Raw genomic sequence first — 23,368 nt, forward strand, 5'->3', positions numbered from 1 at the left:
TGTATGGCCAGCTTAAAGTGTTATTAAACCCAGGACTCTGCATTCACTATATCCGGTCTCGCACAGTACACACAACATGGAAGTGCAATTATTTTAGTAAATATAAACTGCTAAATACCTTTTCTCATCAGCAGTTAAAGCAGTCTTGTTACTTCTATCAGTGTCCAGCTGAGCACTGGTTAAAGCTTGTAGGAGGAGTTTTCATTCTCTTCTCACTGCCCTATGCGATTGCATAACCCCTGGTCCTCTGTCTGGACAGCGCTGATTTGCTCTGTGCTGATCACATGCACCCTCCCAAGAAAAAGAAAAAACTCTCTAGCAGTACACACCAAACTGAACATTTGGTGTGTTCTATCAGGAGATCAAATGGGGAACGTGGAAGAAGGGGAGGATCAGAGAAGACAGGATCAAACATCCTTTTTACACAATGCAGAGGATTAACCCCTTAAGTTCAACAGTGAGTATAGCAAGTATTCTTTACTGCATATACAGACTAATTTTACTGTTGTGGGTTTAGGAACACTTTAAGCCAGGGCACCTGGCATGGTCAGGCATCTGGGCAGATCCCAATATCATTGTTAGCATCCCTGCAAAGCCTGAATCAGCTCTGTGAAAGTCAGCCAACAGTGGACTTTAGCCTGCGATCGGCTAAATCTGGGTCACAGGAGTGCAGAACTAAGGGCACTCCTGTGACCCACAGGAGACGTATGGCCAAAATAGCTTTGGACATGCTTCTTTAAGTAAGGGATATGTATGGATTATTTTTGGGGAATAAGGATATTGTTTTCACTTTCTTGCAGTTGTGTTATCAAGTCTTTAAACCTACCATAGCCATTATTAGGGGTCCCACTTTCCCTGTTTTTTTCTTTTATTTTATATTATGGAGAAAGCATCATACATTTCTGGAACACCAAATATACTAGCACTTTCAAGTGGACTGACCATTAAAGGAGCAAATGTTTAAGCCTGGATTTATAACTGTATCATATTAGGTTATCTTAAAGTACCATATTTGCATACTGCCCATACATATTTGAATGTTGAATATTATTTTAGTATTGATAAAGTTTACATACACAAAAGAATAAACCAAAGTAATCCCATGATCACTTAGGATAACCTTTAAATCTAGGTTATTCTGAACTGGATATAAATTAGGGTAGCCACAGCAACCATTTAGATTGCAACTATCAGTTTTCTTCTGTAATTCCAAAAATGACAACTCAAATCTAATTGGTTGGCAAGGTCAATATCTTTAAATGAAACACAATACTCATACCACGTACTACATCATAAGTCACCAACATTCACCGTCTACTGTCCATAAAAGACATGAGGTATGAATAAAAACCGCATGGTGAAAGTTTATTGAGAAAATATGGCAAGAGTTTAAGGCACTTCAAACACTTAAACATAGAAATCAAAAAGAAAATAAGACAAGCTATTATATAAATAAGAAGAAAGGTGAACAGCTTATTTTTCCATCGAGAGACATACATAGCGAGTAACCTAAAGTTTGATTTTTATGAACATAAAGATATTAACACATAGAACTAGACATATTTAAAAATATATATTTATATATTCAGCAAATATGCTTAAGGCATATACATTTTCTTTTTTTTTTCTTTTTTACAGATTAAAAAATATGCAGCAAATACTGAATTTCTCAACATTTGTAGATACATTTTTTTTCCTTTAATATAAAAGTTACGTAATACATACAGCCCAGCGGACAACATTTCTTAGTCCATTCAGATCTACTGAGGGCTCTCCTACACAGTACAGCTAAAACCAGGATACCAGCAGCCCAGCTGGATATGAATACGTTGTTTTAAACCAATAATCAGTACGGAATGAAGACCGAGGAGCAAAGTAATGCACCACATATAAATATTAAACCAGTAACAATAAAAGAGGCACTATGGCACTTCCTAACACTGGAAAAAGTGGGAACAGTTCATAGCATCTTTATGACTAGACTTCGCAAGTGCTAGTCCGTGGATTTTGTATGTAGTCCAGTATCTTTCTATAATAAAATCCTTGTTTCATAATTCCACGGGTGTCCAATGGCAGGACCGAGCCTGTTCTAAATATACAGCTTTGTTCCAGTTATCAGACTTCCCGTGATATCTACATAGATATTGCTTTAGTCTGCTGGTGCATTCAGGCACAAAAATAGGTACATTCAGCATCTGTCAGTTAGACACAGTTACAGGTAGCAGCAGGTCAGAGATGGCAACCAAATATTAATTGTCAAATGGTCCTCTTTGTGTTGGACTGGGTGGAAGTTTCTTGCCTAGTCTGGGGGTGCCCTTTAAAAAACAAAATGAAAATAAAATTAAAAGGAAAAAAACACTCAGAAAACATTCTTGTGAAAAATATAGCAATGTTTATCAAGGTTTTTCTAGTAGCAGAGCCACCATTGATATGTTTTCCAGTCTACAGATGTGCATGGATGGTCAGATGGGTCTGTGAGGCATTGCCTACCCGTCACTCTGCAGTTAGAGGACAAAACCTATAGTAAAGGCAGTACCTTTACCCCCACTTCTTGAAATCATGCCTACTCCAGACACCAAAAGCACTTGTTTCTAAATAAGACGTCTAATGCAGTACTAGATCAGCTTAGTCCTGAGCTAAAAAAAACAATGCAGACCCTACCTGACCAACTGAACAGATGACAATTCTCAAAACAATGGGGGGCTCTAAGGGCACCCATGCACACTAAGATTTTTTCTTTTAGTAATTTAGCAGTCTTTTGAATGGTAAGAAGAACAAACAGTTATTTAGTGGATATTATCACTTTTTTCAGCATATCTCTTTATACTGTATTTAAGGTCATGAATGTTTGCATTTAGAGGATAAAAACTATAGTAAATGAAACTAGGAAACACTTTCATCTTTTACAGAGTTATGGCACTTTTACACTGGTGCATTTAAAAGACACATTGCATTTTCAACATGCTTTTAACAGGTCTATAATACATTTTTGGTGCGCTTTCTGGTTTTCGGACTCCAGCATGCACCATTGAAACATGGACACGTGACAAAAAAAAGCACCAAAAATGCAGGTGCAGTGAGCTTTCATGCACTCCCATTGACATATAGTGGAAGATGCGTTATTGGTGCGCCTTTGAAAAGCGCAGCAAAGATGCAGTATGCAGGACTTTTCAAGCGCAGTGTAAATGCAGCACAGCAATGTGAACAGTTACATGGGATTTAAGAGGGGAATCATTTTCATGTGTTTTTGTTGCGCTGGAAAAGTGTGTTTTAGCATGGCAAAAGCGCACAAGTGTGAAAGGGGCCTTATACTAATAAATCCACTTACCGTATATACTCGAGTATAAGCCGAGTTTTTCAGCACATTTTTTGTGCTGAAAAACGGCCCCCTCGGCTTATACTCGAGTTAACGTCTGCAGATGGCTCCCCCCCTTCCAACAGAAGGGAAACTACGGTAAGTACAGGGGTGGGCAGGGGGCTGCTGTCTCTTACCTGGCTCCGGTCCCACGACGATCAGGTCCAGGAAGCGCGGCTGCTCCTTCATTCGGTTCGTCCACTGGATGTTCGCGCGGCTGCTCGGCTCCGCCTTCTCACCGGTGATTGGCCGCCAGAACTGTAGCTCAGGAAAGGCACACAGGCGGCCAATCACCGGCGAGGAGGCGGAGCTGAGCGGCCCCGCGAAAATCGAGTGAAGGAGATGCAGGTAAGTGTGCCGTGCTTAGGTGCTGCGGCAACCACATATGCTGGCTGCAGCAGCACCATAATGGAACAGGGGTCAGCAAGTGTCAGTGGGAGGAATAGTGCCCCATCATTGGTGTCACTGATACCAATGATGGGGCATTATTCCTCCCACTGACACCAACGATGGGGCACTTTTCCTCCCCCCCACTGACACCAACGATTGGGCACTACTCCTCCCCCCCCCCCACTGACACCAATGATGGGGCACTATTCCACCCCCCACTGACACCAATCATGGAGCACTATTCCACCCCCCACTGACACCAATCATGGGATACTATTCCTCCCACCCACTGACACCAACGATGGGGCACTTTTCCTCCCCCCCACTGACACCAACGATGGGGCACTATTCCTCCACCCCTCCACTGACACCAATGATGGGATACTATTCCTCCCACTGACACCAATGTTGGGACACTATTCTTCCCACTGACACCAAAGATGGGGCACTATTCCACTGACACCAATAATGGGGTGCTATTCCCCCCACTGATACTAATGATGGGGCACTATTCCTGCCACTGATACCAATGATGGGGCACTATTCCTCCCACTGACACCAATGATGGGGCGCTATTCCTCCCACTGACACCAATGATGGGGCACTATTCCTCCCACTGACACCAATGATGGGGCACTATTCCTCCCACTGATACCAATGATGGGGCACTATTCCTCCCACTGATACCAATGATGGGGCACTATTCCTCCCACTGATACCAATGATGGGGCACTATTCCTCCCACTGACACCAATGATGGGGCACTATTTTAGTTTTTCCCAGTTTTTTGTGGTAAAATTAGGTACTTCGGCTTATATTCGGGTCGGCTTATACTCGAGTATATACAGTAACTTTTTTTTAAATTATGAACAATATTGATAAAATCAGTTAACAATTCCAGCATCTGACAAACAAAATGTAAGAGAAAGTCACAATATTGATTTAAAAATGCAGACACTAAGAGGAATTACTGTATGTTATAAAGTATAGACGATTAAAAGGACGGAGAATTTATATATTTAAATATACACACACAAACACACATTCTGTATCTACTGTATATTTTTTATATATATATATATATATATATATATATATAATGTTATACTTACTGGTGATGGTGTTTTAGAGAAATTGACATGGGCATAAAGAAGGACAGCTATATCTTTATGACCGGCATCCAAGGCAATCGACATAGCTGAGCTACTATCCTAAGAAAAAAATAAATCAAATACTCATTTGAATAAATAATATAAAAGAAAAATAACAATGTTGCCTGGAGCAAATAACCATTTTAGTATGAGGACCTGACTAAACAATGCATTCAATTTTTATTCAGTTATGTTGGCCCTTGCAATACATCACCGTTAATTTGTTTTCCCAATCTAAGAGATCAAATTAAAGTGGTTCTAAAGGCTTAAGGTTTTTTTTTACCTTAATGCATTCTCTGCATTAAGGTAAAAAACCTTCTGTGAACAGGATCCCCAGCTTCCCCTAAATACTTACTAGAACCTGAACAGTGCCTCTCTCTCTCCTCACTGGACATGGAGGCAGCAGCGGAAGCCACTGCCTCCTGCTACTGTCAATCAAATCCTGTAAACAGCAGGGCGTGGCTGAGCAGCACTGTCTGTGTCTATGGATGCAAGCAATGTGGCTTGTGATTAAGTCAGCACAAGTGATCCCACAGGAAGAGAATTCCTATGGGAGCACTTGATGAACAGAAGGAGCCAGGAGTGCTGGTGGGGTCCCCAGAAGAGGAGGTTTGGGGCTGCTCTGTGCAAAACTATTCCACAGAGAAGGTAAGTATAACAAGTTTATTATTAAAAAAAAAAAGGTTTAGAATCACTATAAGCAAAAGAGGACTATGTGTGGCCAGCTTTAAGCCAGTCATAGACAGTTTGAATCTCGGCCAGTTCAGTAGGAACCATCCGAGATTCGAAGCATGTATGAGCAGGCTGAATGTACCCATGATTTTGCATGTGATTATTGCTAGCGACTGTTTAGCCAACTTCACCCGCCAGGAGAACACAATGGCTCAGTGGAAGGGATTCCTTTATCAACACTGACTCTGTGGATGGAGGAATCAAGTGATTTTCTTTCCTGCAACACTTTCTATGGCAGGCCTTACTACCGATGCTAAAACGTGAGCCCTGTGAAAGACAAATGTTATTTCACCTCTTACCGCCCACATTCCATAAACTAAAGGCTAAACCCAAACCCAAAACCACCACCCCCACCTACTTACAGGATTGTAGGTTCCTTCTCTCTGGTGGCTCTGTCACCTTTTAAATTATGCACAATCTTGTCATTCATTCACAGGTATCTGTGAATAAACAAACTACAAGATTATTTTAAAAGATTGACTTGTTACCAATGAACCACATGATTACCACACTTGTAGTCCATTGACACTTCCTCCAGCTGTTTAAAGGAAAGTCTGAACCTCGGTACTAAGCCAGAGGAATAGTTTGAAGGAGCCTGTGAATTGCACCCATGATCCACAGATTATGGTTGCAATGCTCTGCAGGATCATATGTGAAAAAATAATAAATGTGCATTTTATTTCTGCAAATGTGGATGCATTTATAATTTTTTTTGCAAAACGTGGACTTAGCATTTAACATTTCCCAGCATGATGTTCTATGCTACATCTGCCCTTATGCAAGATGGCCACAAACAAAAATGCTAGGGGATGTTTTTCAAAGAGTTTTCTCAGCAAAATAAATCATGGAGACATGGATGGATGGGCGAGTTTGCTTTGAATATTAAAAATGAATTTAATAGTGTTTTTGCTATGTGGTGCAGTGTAATTCTACTTGAAGTTACTTAAAACGTTGCGTAACACTTTTTGCTTCTATGTTGTATAGGCATATGGATCCGGGTTTTATAGTTAGCGATCCTTAGTTAAGGGTAATAAATGTCAGCTTGTTTTGGGGGGAAAATAGTGGGAAATAACTTACATTGTCTTCTAAGGCAGCATTGCAGCCAGGCTGGCCAAGCAGCAGTTTTACTATTTCTACGTGTCCATGTTCACTTGCACACATCAGTGCAGTGGAGCCTTCATCATCCTGAATGTTCACATCTGCTCCACAGGCAAGGAGAGCTTTGACCATGTCTATTCTGCCGTGACTCACTGCAAGCATCAAAGCTGTCTGGCCTGCCTGAAAATACAAAACAGAAAATAAGAGCATCTATTTCAGCAAAGGCCCAGAATTTAATAAAGAACACAGCAACATATGTGAATGGTTTATTTAAGGAGCAATGTAAAAAATAGGAATAATATGTGAGGCAACATATTTCTTTTAGGTGAACTAAATAGAAGTAGCCATTCAATATAATGTATAAAACAGCAGTGAAAATAATCAATTACCCAAGGCAACATGTAAAAGCTGGACAAAAAAGTCAAATAGCCTAATCTGTTTATAAGCTGAAGTAAATGTATGAACTGTTTGGCCACAGGGCATCCTCACTGATGACATTCAAAATAATGAAAGAGACTTTCTCCATGTAGGTAGTGTAGGAGAAGTGACACCTTGGGGTTGATTTATTAAAACTGAAGAGTGCAAAATCTGGTGCAGCTCTGCATAGAAACCAATCCGCTTCCAGATTTTGTTGTCAAAGCTTAATTAAACAAGCTGAAGTTAGAAGATGATTGTCTACTATGCACAGCTGCACCTGATTTTGAACTCTCCAATTTCAGCAAATCAACCCCCTTGTACCTTGTAATGCTCCTTTTTATAAAGTATAGGGCTACCCAAAAACACAAGACTGCATTGTTGAATCGTTTGCTCAACACAGGTTGTAGTAAGATTCGTACAAGGATCATCTGCTTTTTCTACAGGAAAGACCATTTTGCCATCACTTTATTCTGACATATATGTATATGGCCTGTAACTCCTCCCTATAGGATCGGGGTGCTTACCATGAATAAATGACATGACATGTTTTCTGAGGATTCCAAGATGTACAGCAAAACACAATTGCCAATATAAGCATGTCCACTTTATTATGTTAAATTATTCTATAAAACTTTTAAAATCATACATAATGTAAAAACCTCAATGGTCTAACAATATTCTGTCCATGAATTTATAGAGCTTTAGGCTGTCATTATAAGAACTGAAAACAAGGATCTTACCTGACTGGCTTTGGCATTAACATCTCCGCAGCTGAAAAGTTCCTCTACCACACGCATATCCTTGGCTGCTTCTACAGCTGCCAAAGCTGCGAGCATGATGGGAGTGTAGCCAGCCTTGTTCTGGTGATCTACATTACAAACATCTGCAAAGAAAGAGACTATTCAGTTATGGCATTAGACCATTGGAAATAGAAGTAGAACACGAATATAAAAACATCAGGACAGTTGGTCCATTATACATACGAACTTGTTATTCTCAAGTTCAAATCAACACTGCAATCACATTTTTAAAACCACTTAGGAAAAACAACTGGATTTTGGTTTTTACTTCATTCATTAGCTTTATTGAGAGTTCTATTAATTCACTCTAACTGTGTATTTTGTTTCCCTTGGCAACCTTGGTGGTTTCATAGTTTTATCTGCATAGAACAAAGCCAAAAATATGTCTTCCAGTCTGTGAACATTCACTTCCAGTAAAGACCATGGGGAAAGCCATTTATGGAGATGTACTTTCTGCTAATCAGTCTTCTATTTTAGACCATGAATGAGTGTCTGCAAGTGACCAAACACTAGTAGATCCATACTTTCATATTTCAATGAAAAGAATATATCCAACTATTACTTAAAGTGAACCTCTTGCAGCGTCCCCTATTTAATTGCCGATTTGTGAGGTTAATAGGTTTCACCTGCACAAGTGTCTTTGTGCAAGTTCCATGACCCAAACTCTCCCAAGCAAACAGAAAAAGTCTTGCAGTTGAGAAGTTTAGTTTATTTTTTTAGTCCTGCATCAGTCATTATACTTTCCTTCTAGAATGAGCCATTGAGTTGAAAAGCATTCAGACACTGCAGGTATTATTTGATTTGTGTCACAAATCAAACACTACATTATGCACTGCATTATGCGAATGGGGCCAAAAAGTCCAATTTAGTATTCCAACTGTGCCGATATAGCGGTGCCTCAGTGAGTCCTATTACATGCATGCCACTATAACAATGTAGGCAGGGGCCCAGCATTCTATATCTGCATCATGCAGTATAGGACTTCTTTAGTTTGACGTGCTGTATATAGCCAAGTGATATAAAAGCATAACTTAATCCCTTGGAGTGCCCCTCCATGCAGCAATAAAAAGCAGAGTGTTCACTTTTAAATGTTGAATTTTAAGTACAAAGCATCTCACACGACCACTTGATCTTCAAGCACTAACCTGCTTTCAGCAGCAGCTTGACAATCTCAAAGTTGGAATGGGAGACGCTGTAGTGAAGTGCTGTGTTTCCATTGCCATCAGCCATGTTGATAATATAGCGCAGGACAGAGGGTGAAAGCTCGGTAAATGCAGCAATGTAATCCTCCACCATGGCAGGAATAGCAGATTTCTGACTTGATACCCTGAACCATTCATTTTGTATAGTGTTCAAGCACAGCCTCTGTCAAGACAAAGCATTAGTTAATATACAGTGTTAATGTGAATATTATTTCAAATAAACCAGTGGTTTCTATTAGGAAAGCAATATTCTTGGTGTTTATGGAACAACCCACAGTGTGAAACTCCCACCAACTTTGAACAATGTGCACCCAAGTCTTTAGTTCACACTAGAACATGGTGCGGGAAACCTGCACTCCGTGTGCATTTGCGGCTCCTCATTCAAAACACACTGCACCTGTGATCTGCAGTGGGTATCAGTGTTAATGCAACCACACCCCAAACGCATGTTGCAAGCACAGTGCATTTGCCTATGCTGCATCCACCAGCACTGTGCAGTTTTTAAAGTAGTGCATGCACTACTTTTGGTGCAGTCTGGCACAATTTCAGCCCATTCAAATGAATAGTCTGAAATCGCACCACACCTGGATTGTATGTGAATCGCACAGGAACGTACAGCTATATACAATACTAATAGAGAATACAATCCAAACATACAGAATCAAAAGAATACAGAAATTGTTTGGCAAGTGCTCATCAAAAGCAGAACAATGTTTAGATCAAAGTTTTAAGTTAAAGTGGAATTCCAGTCAAATTCTAACTAGGCCTAAATCTATTCGCACCCCCATTCTAAGTCTATTCTATCTACCCTGCATTGCAGAAAAGGAAAAACTATAGTTAATGGTATTAATACACATCACTCCTAGCAAAGTCTTCCAAAACCCCTGAGTGAAGGTCTCATTTAACTGGAACATAAGGCTAGTTATCAAGTACAAATTGTGGGGTAGGCAGCTAAAATGTGGGGTGACTGGTGTCAGATCATTTATTCTTTTTAAAATTGGTTAAGTTAAATATCATTTATAAAGTTCTCAAAAGAGAGGTTTCTAAAACCCAGTTTAATAAATGTTCATTCTTTTCAGCATTTCAGTGTATTGAATACATTAGTCTTATTAAATAAAATGGGTCAGTCCGCTGAAGCAGAAGCGCTTCTAGAGATTATGTACTTACCACATCCTTATTTGCCAAAGCTCGCGGGTCATCAACTGCATCTTTCAGCACATTGCAAGCAGATAACATCTTTTCACTTAACTCATACCTGTACACACATAAAAAGTCGGTATAAGCCAATGTTTCACCACTCTCTACACACTGTGCAAAGAAAATTAATTGTTTTAAATAAAGTTTTTAGTATGATTATGTTCACTACAACAAAACAAAAAAGTAGATACAATAAGAACACAATTAAGTAATCCACAGACAAAGCTAATTCATAACACCAACATAACGTGTTAACAGTATAAACAGGATACTAGAAAAAGCTTCTTTCGGTAGGTGTAAACGTCCATTTTTGAAAAGTATCACCAAAGTGCTATGGTAAATTTTTTTTTTTTTTTTTTGACTATGATGGCAAAAGTCCAAAACTTAAGAAATGACTGGTAAATTCTATTGCAATGGAACTGTTAAGAGGCCAACATCCATTTTTCCTAATACAAGGCTACCGTTATTTCCTGTTTAAATACACCATTAATATCGAACCACTTTTACTGCATTCAACTGAGGTGCAAGAACTGAGTACCAGATGGTCATATTTGACATCATGGGCATGCTACTGCTGAGCACCCACTACTTTTTTTTGTTTTTGTTTTGGTGCTACAAATATAGACTATTTTAATTGAAATATTTTAATGAAGGCTCAGACAAAGTTCTAATTCTCTACGTATTTCAGTTAGCACAAAACTATATGTAATGGAAGTGTTTGAAATAATTGCACTGAGGTTTATACAAGTCTGTTAGATTCTCACTTGTAGCAAAGCATTAAAACATATTTTCTAAGTACAAGGAGGCTTGGGTTTTACTTAAAGTGCATGTAAAACCTCTATTTGTAAAGAATAAAACAACAAATACAGGTGAAACTCGAAAAATTTGAATATCCTGCAAAAGTTCATTTATTTCAGTAATGCAACTTAAAAGGTGAAACCAATATATTAGATAGACTCATTACATGCAAAGCAAGATAGTTCAAGCCGTGATTTGTCATAATTGTGATGATTATGGCTTACAGCTCATGAAAACCCCAAATCCACAATCTCAGAAAATTAGATTACATGCAATCAATAAAACAAGGATTGTACATGGAACAATATTGGATCTCTGAAAAGTATAGGCATGCATATGTACTCAGTACTTGGTTTGGGCCCCTTTTGCAGCAATTACTGCCTCAATGCAGCGTGGCATGGAAGCTATCAGCCTGTGGCACTGCTGAGGTGTTATTGAAGACCAGGATGCTTCAATAGCGGCCTTCAGCTCTTCTGCATTGTTTGGTCTCATGTCTCTCAACTTTCTCTTGGCAATGCCCCATAGATTCTCTATGGGGTTCAGGTCAGGCGAGTTTGCTGGCCAATCAAGCACAGTAATCCCACGGTCATTGAACCAGGTTTTGGTGCTTTTGGCAGTGTGGGCAGGTGCCAAGTCCTGCTGGAAAATGAAGTCAGCATCCCCATAAAGCTCATCTGCGGAAGGAAGTATAAGTGCTCCAAAATCTCCTGGTAGAGGGCTTCGTTGACCCTGGACTTAATGAAGCACAGTGGACCAACACCAGCAGATGACATGGCTCCCCAAATCAACACAGAATGTGGAAACCTCACACTGGACTTCAAGCATCTTGCAGTGTGTGCCTCTCCATTCTTCCTCCATACTCTGGGTCCTTGGTTTCCAAATGAGATGCAAAAGTTGCTCTCATCAGAAAAGAGGACTTTGGACCACTGAGCAACAGACCAGGTCTGTTTTTCTTTAGCCCAGGTAAGACGCTTCTGACGTTGTTTGTTGTTCAGTAGCGGCTTGACAAGAGGAATACGACATTTGAAGCCCATGTCCAGGATCCGTCTGTGTGTGGTGGCTCTTGATGCACTGACTCTAGCCTCAGTCCACTCCTTGTGAAAGTCCCCAACACTTTTGAATGGCCTTTTCCTGACAATCCTCTCCAGGCTGCGGTCATCCCTGCTGCTTGTGCACCTTTTTCTTCCACACTTTTCCCTTCCACATAACTTTCTATTAATGTGCTTTGATACAGCACTTTGGGAACATCCAACTTCTTTTGCAATTACCTTTTGAGGCTTTCCCTCCTTATGGAGGGTGTCAATGATGGTTTTCTGCACAACTGTCAGGTCAGCAGTCTTTCCCATGATTGTGATTTCTACTGAACCAGACTGAGAGACCATTTAAAGGCTCAAGAACCCTTTGCAGGTATTATGGCTTAATTAGCTGATTAGAGTGGGACACTTTGCACCTTTTCACAATATTCTAATTTTTTGAGATTGTGGATTTGGTGTTTTCATGAGCTGTAAGCCATATTCATCACAATTATACAAATCACGGCTTGAATGTAATGCTTTGCATGTAATGAGTCTATCTCATATATTAGTTTCACCTTTTAAGTTGCATTACTGAAATAAATTAACTTTTGCACGATATTCTAATTTTGTGAGTTTCACCTGTATGTTATACTTACCTGCTCTGTGCAATGGTTTTGTACAGAGCAGCCCCAAACCTCCTCTTTTGGGGTTCCCCATCATGCTATGGGGAAGCACCTGTGTTCTTGCTCCCAAGCCACCCTGCCTGCGTCTATTGACAAAGACAGGAGACTCTGTCCTGCCTATTGATCCTTTCTCAAACCATTTCCTAAGTGGCTCCTGCTGCTGCTGAGTCTCTGTGAGAAGACAAAGAGAAGGGGGAGAAGACTGCAGCAGGGCACAGCGCTGTATCCCTGATAGGCTCAGGTAAGTGTTTGGGGAGGGAAGGGAGGGGGGGAGAATTATTAAGTTGTTTTTTAACTTAATGCAGGGAATGCATTAAGGTAAAAAACAGGCAGCCTTTAGAACCACAAACTGTGCCACTTTAAGCCATCCTACCATTAACACAATTGGCCACACACACTCTTTGCATTAAAACTCTTCTTAAATTGCTCAAGGGTTCCTTGGACTTTTGCCATCCTGGCAATGCCGCTGGTTCAACATACATCCAGTCATCCTGAGTTTAGGTAAAACAGGCGGCCATATTGCAGAGAAGGCTAAGTAGCAGGTATGTTTATCTACTATTAGTGCACCAAGCTCTATTGCTCCAGTGCCAAGTCTAAAATAAAGAGAAGTTGTTACAGGCCTCACTACTTAGCAGTAATTCAGGAAAGCAATGCACCTTTCTCTAATCTCCACTTTCTCGGTTTCTTTCTCATCTTTCTCAGCATTACTCAGTGGTTCAGAGACTCCTACATCCCCACTTCCGACTTCTTTATGTATCACTTCAGACTCCTCATTAAAGCTTTCCTCCCCTTCACATTCGTCGTCTGATTCTGTGGAGGAACTTTCATCTGAGCTGGATTCATCACTGGATGTAGTTTCATACCTGAAATAAGATAAACTGTCAGTTTTGGTTTACATCACATTGAGATATTACTCGAAAAGTAGCAGTGACATCATCAGTGTACATAGTATGTGCAGAGAGTAGGCTGCCTGCAGAAAACTACAGGAGGGGCAGAGCCCAGTGAATGGTCTGTATTACAGGAAGCTTCTCCACAGAACAAAGTTTCACATTAAATTGCTGTACAGATCCAGACGAACTACACCAAGTGCACCACAATTCTAGTTAAGAATATGTACTCCTGTATTTAGACAATATTTTCTTATCCGGGAGTTCAGCTTTAATTTCTGTTCTATAGCCATCTGTTTTTTGTCTAATCACTTTGTAAAAAATCTCCTTGTTATCGGATACTAATGCACATCATACCGCCTTCTTTTCTAGTAATAGATCTGAAACTGTCATTGTGTGTTTGTGACCACAGTTTCTGCAATCAGGGGAAAATAAAACTAACTGCTGTGAAAAGATCTGAGACAGATGTGGACAAATTTTCATTTAACACTCCATATACAATTAGGAAGAGGCCAGGCACATGATTTTTACTGCTGTAGTACTACTTTTAAGCAGCGTAGGGGGGTGTGATTATATAGTATATATAATCACACATAATATACAGTCTGTCTCTGTGCTCCTGTTTTGCAAGATCTTGTTTAGGGATGTCCTTGATGTTCGAATCGAACAGAAGTTCACTCACCACACCCCTCCATACACTGGGCTCTGCACTCCACTCTGATTGAGTGGAGCTAGCAGTGATGACACCACTAGCGCTGCCCAATTGTTTACATCTGACCAGCAAATGTCAGATAGCAGCAAGCGCTCGATGGGTGCAGATGGGTCTGCAGGCGTTGCGTTTTTTGTTTTTTTTTAATTTCGGCAACTCGGCATCATCATGACAACTCTGGATGCTGTGATTGACAATGAATTACATCGATAGAACCATTTTTTTTTAAAGGACTGTTGTATTTTTATTCACATAGTACAATTTTTTGGTGAATGGATAGGGGATCAAGGGTCTGGTAGGAATTTAGGGGGGACCCCCAAGCCATTTTTTTTTAAAATTGTTAATTACCAGCAATTTATTTTACAATTCCCGCTGACAGTTGAAACATTAATGCATGTTTTAGCTACTAAATGACCACATGACTTAATAAAATAACTTTTCCAGTATTTTACTAGTGTTTTTTTAGTGAATGCCAATGTTTTTTTCGGAAAAATGCTGTACATTATCTTACCGCACACTCGGATGCAGTAAGATACCGCATAATGAATTTTCCTCTGGGCTGAAGTTCGCAGTCAAACTTTCATTAGTTTTGAATGTTTGAGCGCGAACAGAACAGGGGGGTGTTCAGCCCTTCATTAATCTTGTGCAACAAAACTGATCAATCTCTCCGCTAACACTTTCATAATAAGTGGTTAGGATTATAAATATACCAACGGTGTTCTTAGCTATAATGTATTGTACACTTTGTAATAAACTGATTGCATACAGATATTTATTTATTTATTACAGGTACTTATATAGCGCCATCAATTTACACAGCACTTTACATATATATTGTACATTCACATCAGTCCCTAACCCTCAAGGGGCGTACAATCTAATGTCCCTAACTCACATTCATACATACGCATACTAGGGACAATTTAGACAGGATTCAATTAACCTACCAGCATGTCTTTGGAGTGTGGAAGGAAACCGGAGTACCCGGAGGAAACCAACACAGACACAGGGAGAACATGCAAACTCCAGGCAGGTGGTGCCGTGGCTGGGATTCGAACCAACGACCCTAGTACTGCCAGGTGGAAGTGCTAACCATTTAGCCACTGTGCAGATAGAACTGTTATTATATAAAGCATTGCTGGTCAGCACATATTCCAGGAAGAGACACACAAATCAGATCATGAAGTACTTATTTATATCCTGTACTTACTGCAGTAACTAATGAATTTTCCTGGAGATTAAGAGTCCCTGTAGGGACAGGTGTCTTAGTTATGTGATCTTATGAGCTGAACACAAGCTTTAAAGGTATTGTTTTCCAATACACATGAGACCGAAGCCTATTTTTGAACAGCTTTGCATATCCCTTGGCTCACACAACATCCTCTAAACTGGCCAAGCAGGTGACAAGCAGAGACAGGTTGTAAGTGTTTTTATTTTTTATAGAGGCTTACCCGCCATTAATGCCAACAAACTGAAGATTTTTCTTGGTATTTGAAGACTCGCTCTTCTCATTCTTTCTTTTCATGATAGACTTAAGAGTATTCTGACTGCTGCCACTCACTGTTTAAAAAAATGGAATTAACGTCATAATTCGTAACTATGCAGTGCTGATTGAATTGCTTATGTTAGACATTTTTTGGTTTAAAGTATAACTGTAGGAAAAATGTTTTTTTTTTCCATTTTGGATAGAGTAAGGGAGGGTTATAACCCCTGTTAAGGTTCATTTTTGCCATCTTTATCCCATTGGGAACATTTACCTTCATTTCCTGCTCCATAGCCAAACAAGAAGTGAGAGGAAATCCCTGCAAATTGAGGGAATCTCTTGGGACCCCCAAAACTAGTGTCCCCATTGGAAGATTTCCCCTCTATTACTTTTCTGGGGACAACCCAAAATTTGGGATTTTCTTTTACTTTCAATGATAATGGTAAACAGGACAAATAGAGAGGGTTATTCTTTGTAACAAGGATACAGACGAGTGTCCTAATCCCTCTCTCCCCTCTGCCCAAAGCTAAAAAAAAAGGGTTGCCTATCGTTAAACTTTAAAGTGTTACTAAACCCAGGACCCTGCATTCACTATATCTGGTCTCCCACAGTACACGGAACATGGAAGTGCAATTATTTTAGTAAATATAAACTGCTAAATACCTTTTCTCATCAGCAGTTAGAGCAGTCTTGTGACTTCTATCAGTGTCCAGCAGAGCACTGGTTAAAGTGTTACTAAACCCCGGACCCTGCATTCACTATATCTGGTCTCCCACAGTACACACAACATGGAAATGCAATTATTTTAGTAAATATAAACTGCTAAATACCTTTTCTCATGAGCAGTTAGAGCAGTCTTGTGACGTCTATCAGTGTTCAGCAGAGCACTGGTTACAGCTTGTAGGAGGAGCTTTCTTTCTGCTCTAGGAGGATGCAAAACTCCTGACCTCTGTCTGGACCGTGCTGATTGGCCCTGTGCTGATCACATGCACTCTGTCTCAAAAAAAAAACCCTCTCTAGCAATACACACTAAACTGAGCATGTGCAGAAGGGCTATGCTGTCTTATCAGAGTGGACATTTGAACAAGAGGAAAGGCAGAGAAGTCAGGATCAAACAGCCTTTTTACGCAATGTGGAGGATTAACCTCTTAGGTTCCACAGTGAGTATAACAAGCATGCTTTACTGCATATACAGTCTGATTTTACTGTTGAGGGTTTAGTAACACTTAAAAGCTTATAGGATTTTTCATTCTCCCCTGATTATCCTATGAGGCTGCAGGACCCCTGACCCTCTGTCTGGACAGTGCTGATTGGCCCTGTGCTGATCACATGCACCCTCCCGAGAAAGAAAACCGCTCTAGCATTATACCCCAAACTGAGCATGTGCAGCTTGCCCCCAAGGCTCTGTTCTATCAGCAGATAGACTGAGGACAGTAGGAGGCGAGGATCAGAGTAGATGGGATCAAACATCCTTTTTATACAATGTGGATGATTAACCCCTTAGGTTCCACAAGTATAACAAGCATGCTTTACTGCATGTACAGTCTGATTTTACTGTTGTGGGTTTAGTAACACTTTAAACTCAGAGAAAGAAATGCTTGAAAGGATTATAAAACCTACTTACCAAAAGCCGAAGAAGCAGAGATTTCACTGGATAACTCTGTTGTAGTCACAGAGCTGACTGTAATAGTGGACTCAGTACTGCACTCAGTTGTTTGAATATTCAGCCTTTCCAGTTTTGAAACTCCTGCTCGTTTTTGAAGGCCAACAGTCCGAGCACTGGAAGCGGCATACTCAGTGGTTACCTGGGCCTGGGATACAACATCCACATTTGTCCCTGCCAAAAAAAAAAGTCACATTATTACACATGGATCACAATGTATCAAGTGATCAAACCAGATCTCAGCATACTGCAAATCCTGCCCATGTACCCCAAAATTCATATAGCGAGTTTGCTGACTGCCCTTTGTACATGCATCAGTCTGGTCCTTTTAGGTTCTCATCTAAACATACAAAATACATAAATAAATCTACACATACAAAAAAACTTTATACAAGCATATATCATTGCTTTCGGCTGTCTAGGTTTTCCCCCTAAAAGTATATCTAAAACCAAATGTTTTGTTAATTCTTGAACGGAGATGGGTGACCACTATTAGCTCCTTTTTGCCATGGTGGCCATGATTACTGGCACAGAAAGTAATAACAGATCAGAAATCTGAATAAGGATGGTCACTGGAACAACAATTTACATGGATTTTCTCATTTCCATTCATTTCTTTCTCCAGCACAGAAAGTGAAGAAAATGGTTTTAACCATTCCCTGCTCTATCCAAGCTATGACCCTAGATATACCGTACAATAAAGACAATGTAAAGCCTTATTTTTTATAAATGCCAAACATGTCTATACTTACCTGCTCTGTGCAATGGTTTTGCACAGAGCAACCCTGAACCTCCTCTTCTTGGGTCCTCCACCGGCACTCCTGGTTCCCCCTTTTCTTGGTGTGGCACACCTGCGTGCTCGATGCCGATGCCTTTGTGTGTTTATAGGCACACAGAACGTGGCTTGGACCAGCCCTCTGCTCCCTCCTCAATGGCTGTGATTGACAGCAGTGGGAGCCAATAGCTCCTGCTACTGTGTCTCAGCCAACAAGGAGGGGTAGAGGAAAAAAGTATTGGCTCTCCTGAACATCGCTGGATTGAAATTGGGCTCAAGTGAGTACGGGGGGGGGGGGGGGGGCACTAGCTCCATGCAGAAGGTTTTATGCCTTAATGCATTCTAAAAAACCAAAAACCTTCTGCCTTTACAACCACTTTAACAGTCAAGCTAAGACTCATGGTTTATCATTTGTGGGGGGAAAAGTGGAAGCTTGGGATGAAACATTTTTAGGGCAATTTAGTGTCTTCCTTGACATAAGTGCCTGAGCGTCATGAAAAATGGCCCCTTGAACCTCCTTTGGACAAGTCTTGACTGGTGGAAGCATGGCATCACTGTGGGCGTGAACCTAAAATCCTCCATTTAGGATTGGCTACATAAAGCTGATGTGACTGGGTGGAGCATGAACTCTAGGAAAAGGCTACCATGGGACTGAACTCCTTTGGAAATGGCAAGCTCATCTATCACTGGCTTATTACTTTCTGAGTGACTTATCTGGAAAAAAGCATGCAGCAAGAAAAGTCAGAGTTAAATCAGAACACCTAATCTGTATATTCTAACCCAGGAAATACAGAAGCCACTCAATCAACATAACAGCTAGTCAATCAGCATTTCAGACAAACAGGTCAGCAGTGACTTGAGAAAGGGGGACATGCCCCTGAGACATTTGGACATGGCCACCTGATGGTAGGAGCGAGCTGCATGAACCCAGTAACAGCAGGTTCTGACAAGCACCTGAGTCCAGTGTAGAGCTGAACTGTCTGCTTTCCTTCAACCTGTCAATCTGCAGTGAGATTCAAACATCATTCTGAGCAAGCACTGGACATCAGTGGCCATAGTGTGAGTGGTTCCACTACAAAAGGTTCATAATTGTGCAGTTTTCTACCGCAATATCAAGGTATTCAGGCAGCAGGATTAGAATATTTAAATAGATAGAATTGTGCTCTACAGATAAAATGCCCCATCCCTCAAACAGAAGAAAACATTCAGACCCTTTAACATTATCATTATGAATTCCAAGTATATGAGGATGCCAATCCTGTGTAAAACAGGTCAAACGCAGATCAACCGCAGGAAACAATTATTTCTGAATAATCTCAGAAGCGTCTCGAACTGATGCCATCAACAAAAGCCCAACGCCCATGGACACATGCCTCCTTTACTAGGTATTATACTGGTTCTGATGTCACATGGTGTCTGGCTGCTGCCTGTGAACCTTCCAACACCTGAAGCTGTATTGGGGGGGGGGGGGGGGTGCCTGCACATTATCAGTGACGGCGGGTACTTCCATTGCCATGCACAGACAGAGAAAACTCAACTTGTTCCCTGTTGTCACTCACAGAGCACTGGAGGCTTTACAGGCAGCAGGCAGACAGCCTGGTGGATCAGCAGAGGGAAGGAGGGAGCAGTCCTGGTTGTCCTAATGTGTCAGAGTGTAAAGGAAACAATAACTGCTCTTACAGACAAATCAATCATTTCTACATGAGGGCAACATCAGTAACCATCATGTTAGCAGCTTGAAAAGCGATTCCTGTTGATAGTTTCTCTTTAAAGCATCAGACAAACAGTAGACTACACTGCTGAAACCCATATATATGAGAGCGCTTTTAACTGACATGGATTTGATTTCTGTCCATTTAGCTCAAGATTTACACAACCCTCTACACAGCACAGCCAGGTTGGTGACCACCTTGACTTTTCTCTACTCCTCTGCTAAACATAGCCTGGGATTGGACAATGAAAGAGCAGCAGTAAAGAGGTCAACTCTCTGCTCTCTCTCCTCCTGTTAGCATCTTCCCTGTAAGTGCATGGAATAGGACCTGACTAGCTCCAAGTGCTCCTATACTGAAGGATGATACCAGGTAACTTTAGGTACTCATACTGCTTGCATTTTTAATACGTCATGATTTTGCAATGATTATATAAACCTAATTGGGGTTTTATTATTTCTGCCTATAGTTCAGTTTAAAGCAGACCTTGTAATTCAAGTTCTGTTTATTCAATGTGGCCTAGTTACATAACATACTCACCTTTGCTTGGCTGATGTAACATCATCCTACCACTAACAAGATTCTGGTAATGCTGAGTAGCCCGAATCTTGAGGGAGGACAATGTAGGTCACCTTCTTTTGAGGTCTGGACTACTTAAAGTAAAACTGCACTTCATCTGAGCACCACAAACCAATGATGCCATTTAATTCATTTTTATTATGCAAAACAAACTCCTAGCATGGCCATCTTGAGTAAGGGCAGATTCATGTATTATTTACTTCCTGGAAGCCATCCGTCCTTAGCCCAGGCATAGGCTGAGCTAAGAACCCTCTCTCCCTTCCTGAAGACTGCTGGGATGTATGACATCACTTGTCTAGGCATGGAAACCAGGAAGTAACTGTAAAAATTTTAAAAACAAATAAATATGATATACTTTCCTGTCCCCTATTCTTATACCCTTCCTGAGAAAGTGAAGTTCGCTTTAATATTTTCAAGTATCCCTCTGGTTTGAGGAGGACATCACCCTTGCCTAAGAACCTCAGATATTTTGCACTTTCATGCAAAGTTTTAGTGAGGGGGTACCCTACTACTCAAGTGCATGGTCTGCTTTAAAGCTGAACCCTGGGATAAGCAAATTTTGTTTGAATACAAGAGCCATGTGTATTCTTACTTGAATCTAGATGTGCTTTGTGTATTTATTCCAGATCAAACTTTGTCTCTATGCAGGAGCTTCCTGTAATAAAGACTGGTCACTGATGCTCACTTTCCTTCTGAAGGGTGGCTGGTCTTATCTCCACCCCCTTCTGTAGTTTTTTACATGCAGTCTGTAGTGGGTGGAGCCTGCCAGGTCCCTCCCACAGCTCTGCTCTTTGCACAAGTTATGTGCAACACTGTCATTTATTTTATTTATTTCAGGTACTTATATAGCACCATCCATTTACGCAGCACTTTACATATATGTTGTACATTCACATCAGTCCCTAACCCTCAAGGGGCGTACAATCTAAGGTCCCTTACTCACATTCATACACATACTAGGGACGATTTAGACAGGAGCCAATTAACCTACCAGTGTGTCTTTGGAGTGTAGGAGGAAACCCGCGCAGGCACAGGGAGAACATGCAAACTCCAGGCAGGTGGTGCCGTGGTTGGGATTCGAACCAATGACCCTAGTACTGCCAGGCGGAAGTGCAAACCATTTAGCCACTGTGCTGCCCAATAATGATGTCACTGCTACTTTTATAAGGCAACAACTAAGTTGAAAAAGGCATTTGATGTACACCAAGTAGACTTGTATCCCTTGTTGCTTTTGGGGAATATACTGAAAGTTTTTGTGTCTGGAGTTCAGCTTCAAGCTCCGGAATAAGGAGCCACTGCCTCTAAATCAAAAGGTGAAGTAGATACCCATTAGCAGACATAGCAGGAATGCTCTGAAATCTAATTGGTAGCTATGGGTTACTGCACTGTGCCCCTGATCTCTGCTCCTTCCAATGCCTTGCTGACTGTGCTAGCTAGCTATTAGCTGGAATAATGGGGGCTGCTCTTAGGACATTCCACCAGCAGGATGCCGTGGTTGTGCAGGTGCCTTGCAGTCTGCCGTGGGAGTTTATTTCCTGTTTTCTGGGTTCTGATGGAAGGGAACAGTAAGAGTGCTGTGTAATGGTTATGAATGCAAGTCATAAGTCAGACCTGAGAAAGCACAAAAGGAAATTGCAATAACATCGCATTGCCTTAAAGAAGACTGTCATGATGCCTCAGTAAGAACAGATCTCTACAGACAGATTTAAAGGGTCAGCCATCCCCCTGACCTATATATGCTGGGAAGTCTGATTGCAACAAAATCCTTATAGTATGTGTTAGCTCTGCTCCTCATCTGTTATCTCTGTAAAATAAAGAAGAGAATCAACACGCAGCATAAGAGCACTTCACAAATGTATAGCAGATTTCTAGACTAGAGTCCCTGAAAGATAGAAGCAGCAGGTGGTCGATCCAATCTGCTGACACCTACCTAAATCTAAAGTACCTGATTGTGTGACCTGACCCTTTTATATATGCAGTCATGGTACCTGCTGTACAAGCAGATATTCTACATAATTAAAAATGATGACCATCTCATTACTGTAGCATTCCTTTTCCCACAAAAGGAAATTAAACTGCGGTGACCCGGGGCAGTGAAGTCTGCCAAAGTGAGATTGCCTACGGCTGCTGTACAGCTCTGCAATACATGTGATTATGTTACAAAGGCAGGAAATCAGATGGGATGTTTACAGACACAGAGGGACACTGGGCTGGTGTATGGCACCTCTTGTCAAAACCCACTGCGGAAGTGTTATGGGAGTAGGCAGAGAGGGTGTGAACTGCGCCCTCATTAGAGGAAGTATTAGGTTATTCTCAACAGCTCTTATCCTGTGTTGACTCCACTGGCTACAGAATGTGAAAGAATTCCAGTAATGGAAATGAGCATTACAGCGATGACAGCAATCATGGAACTTGAACAAACCACAATGTCCAAATCGCAGGAACAGGTTCTTTCAAATAAGGGGACAAGCTTCAATCAGGGACTAACTGGATTTTAGGGACTATTACATTTTAAAATGTGATATAAAGTGGTGAAATTAGAAAGCTCCCAACAATACCAGTACCCAAAATAAAGGTTCTTTTAAAGATAAGTGCAACTTTATACAAAAAATAAACACATTTTTATGCAAGTACTATTTTTTGTTGCAGGAACCTGTAAACCAGCCTCTCTCATCCAGGGTGCCCAGACACCCTGGGGTGCCTTCAGGCTTCTTCAGGGGTGCC

At 40.9% G+C, this 23,368-nt stretch overlaps 1 protein-coding gene across 3 annotated transcripts in view; it reads right to left on the reverse strand.

The window, feature by feature from the left end:
- Positions 1-1,340: 1,340 nt before the first annotated feature.
- KANK1 (KN motif and ankyrin repeat domains 1) overlaps positions 1,341-23,368 on the reverse strand; it is a 301,099-nt gene continuing 279,071 nt past the window's right edge. For all 3 annotated transcript variants that reach the window (XM_089692583.1, XM_089692584.1, XM_089692582.1), the window contains 9 exons: positions 17,543-17,755; positions 15,887-15,995; positions 13,496-13,702; positions 10,313-10,400; positions 9,089-9,308; positions 7,884-8,026; positions 6,706-6,906; positions 4,858-4,956; positions 1,341-2,315 (listed from right to left, as the gene is read on the reverse strand). In XM_089692583.1, the coding sequence (XP_089548709.1) occupies positions 2,250-2,315; positions 4,858-4,956; positions 6,706-6,906; positions 7,884-8,026; positions 9,089-9,308; positions 10,313-10,400; positions 13,496-13,702; positions 15,887-15,995; positions 17,543-17,755 (1,346 nt within the window). In that variant the 3' untranslated portion in view covers positions 1,341-2,249. The remainder of the gene's footprint in view (positions 2,316-4,857; positions 4,957-6,705; positions 6,907-7,883; positions 8,027-9,088; positions 9,309-10,312; positions 10,401-13,495; positions 13,703-15,886; positions 15,996-17,542; positions 17,756-23,368) is intronic.

The sequence above is a fragment of the Staurois parvus genome, unplaced genomic scaffold, assembly GCF_062004578.1.
Source record: "Staurois parvus isolate SC_StPar_1 unplaced genomic scaffold, SC_StPar_1.0 ptg000596l, whole genome shotgun sequence".
In the NCBI taxonomy this organism is placed as follows: domain Eukaryota; kingdom Metazoa; phylum Chordata; class Amphibia; order Anura; family Ranidae; genus Staurois; species Staurois parvus.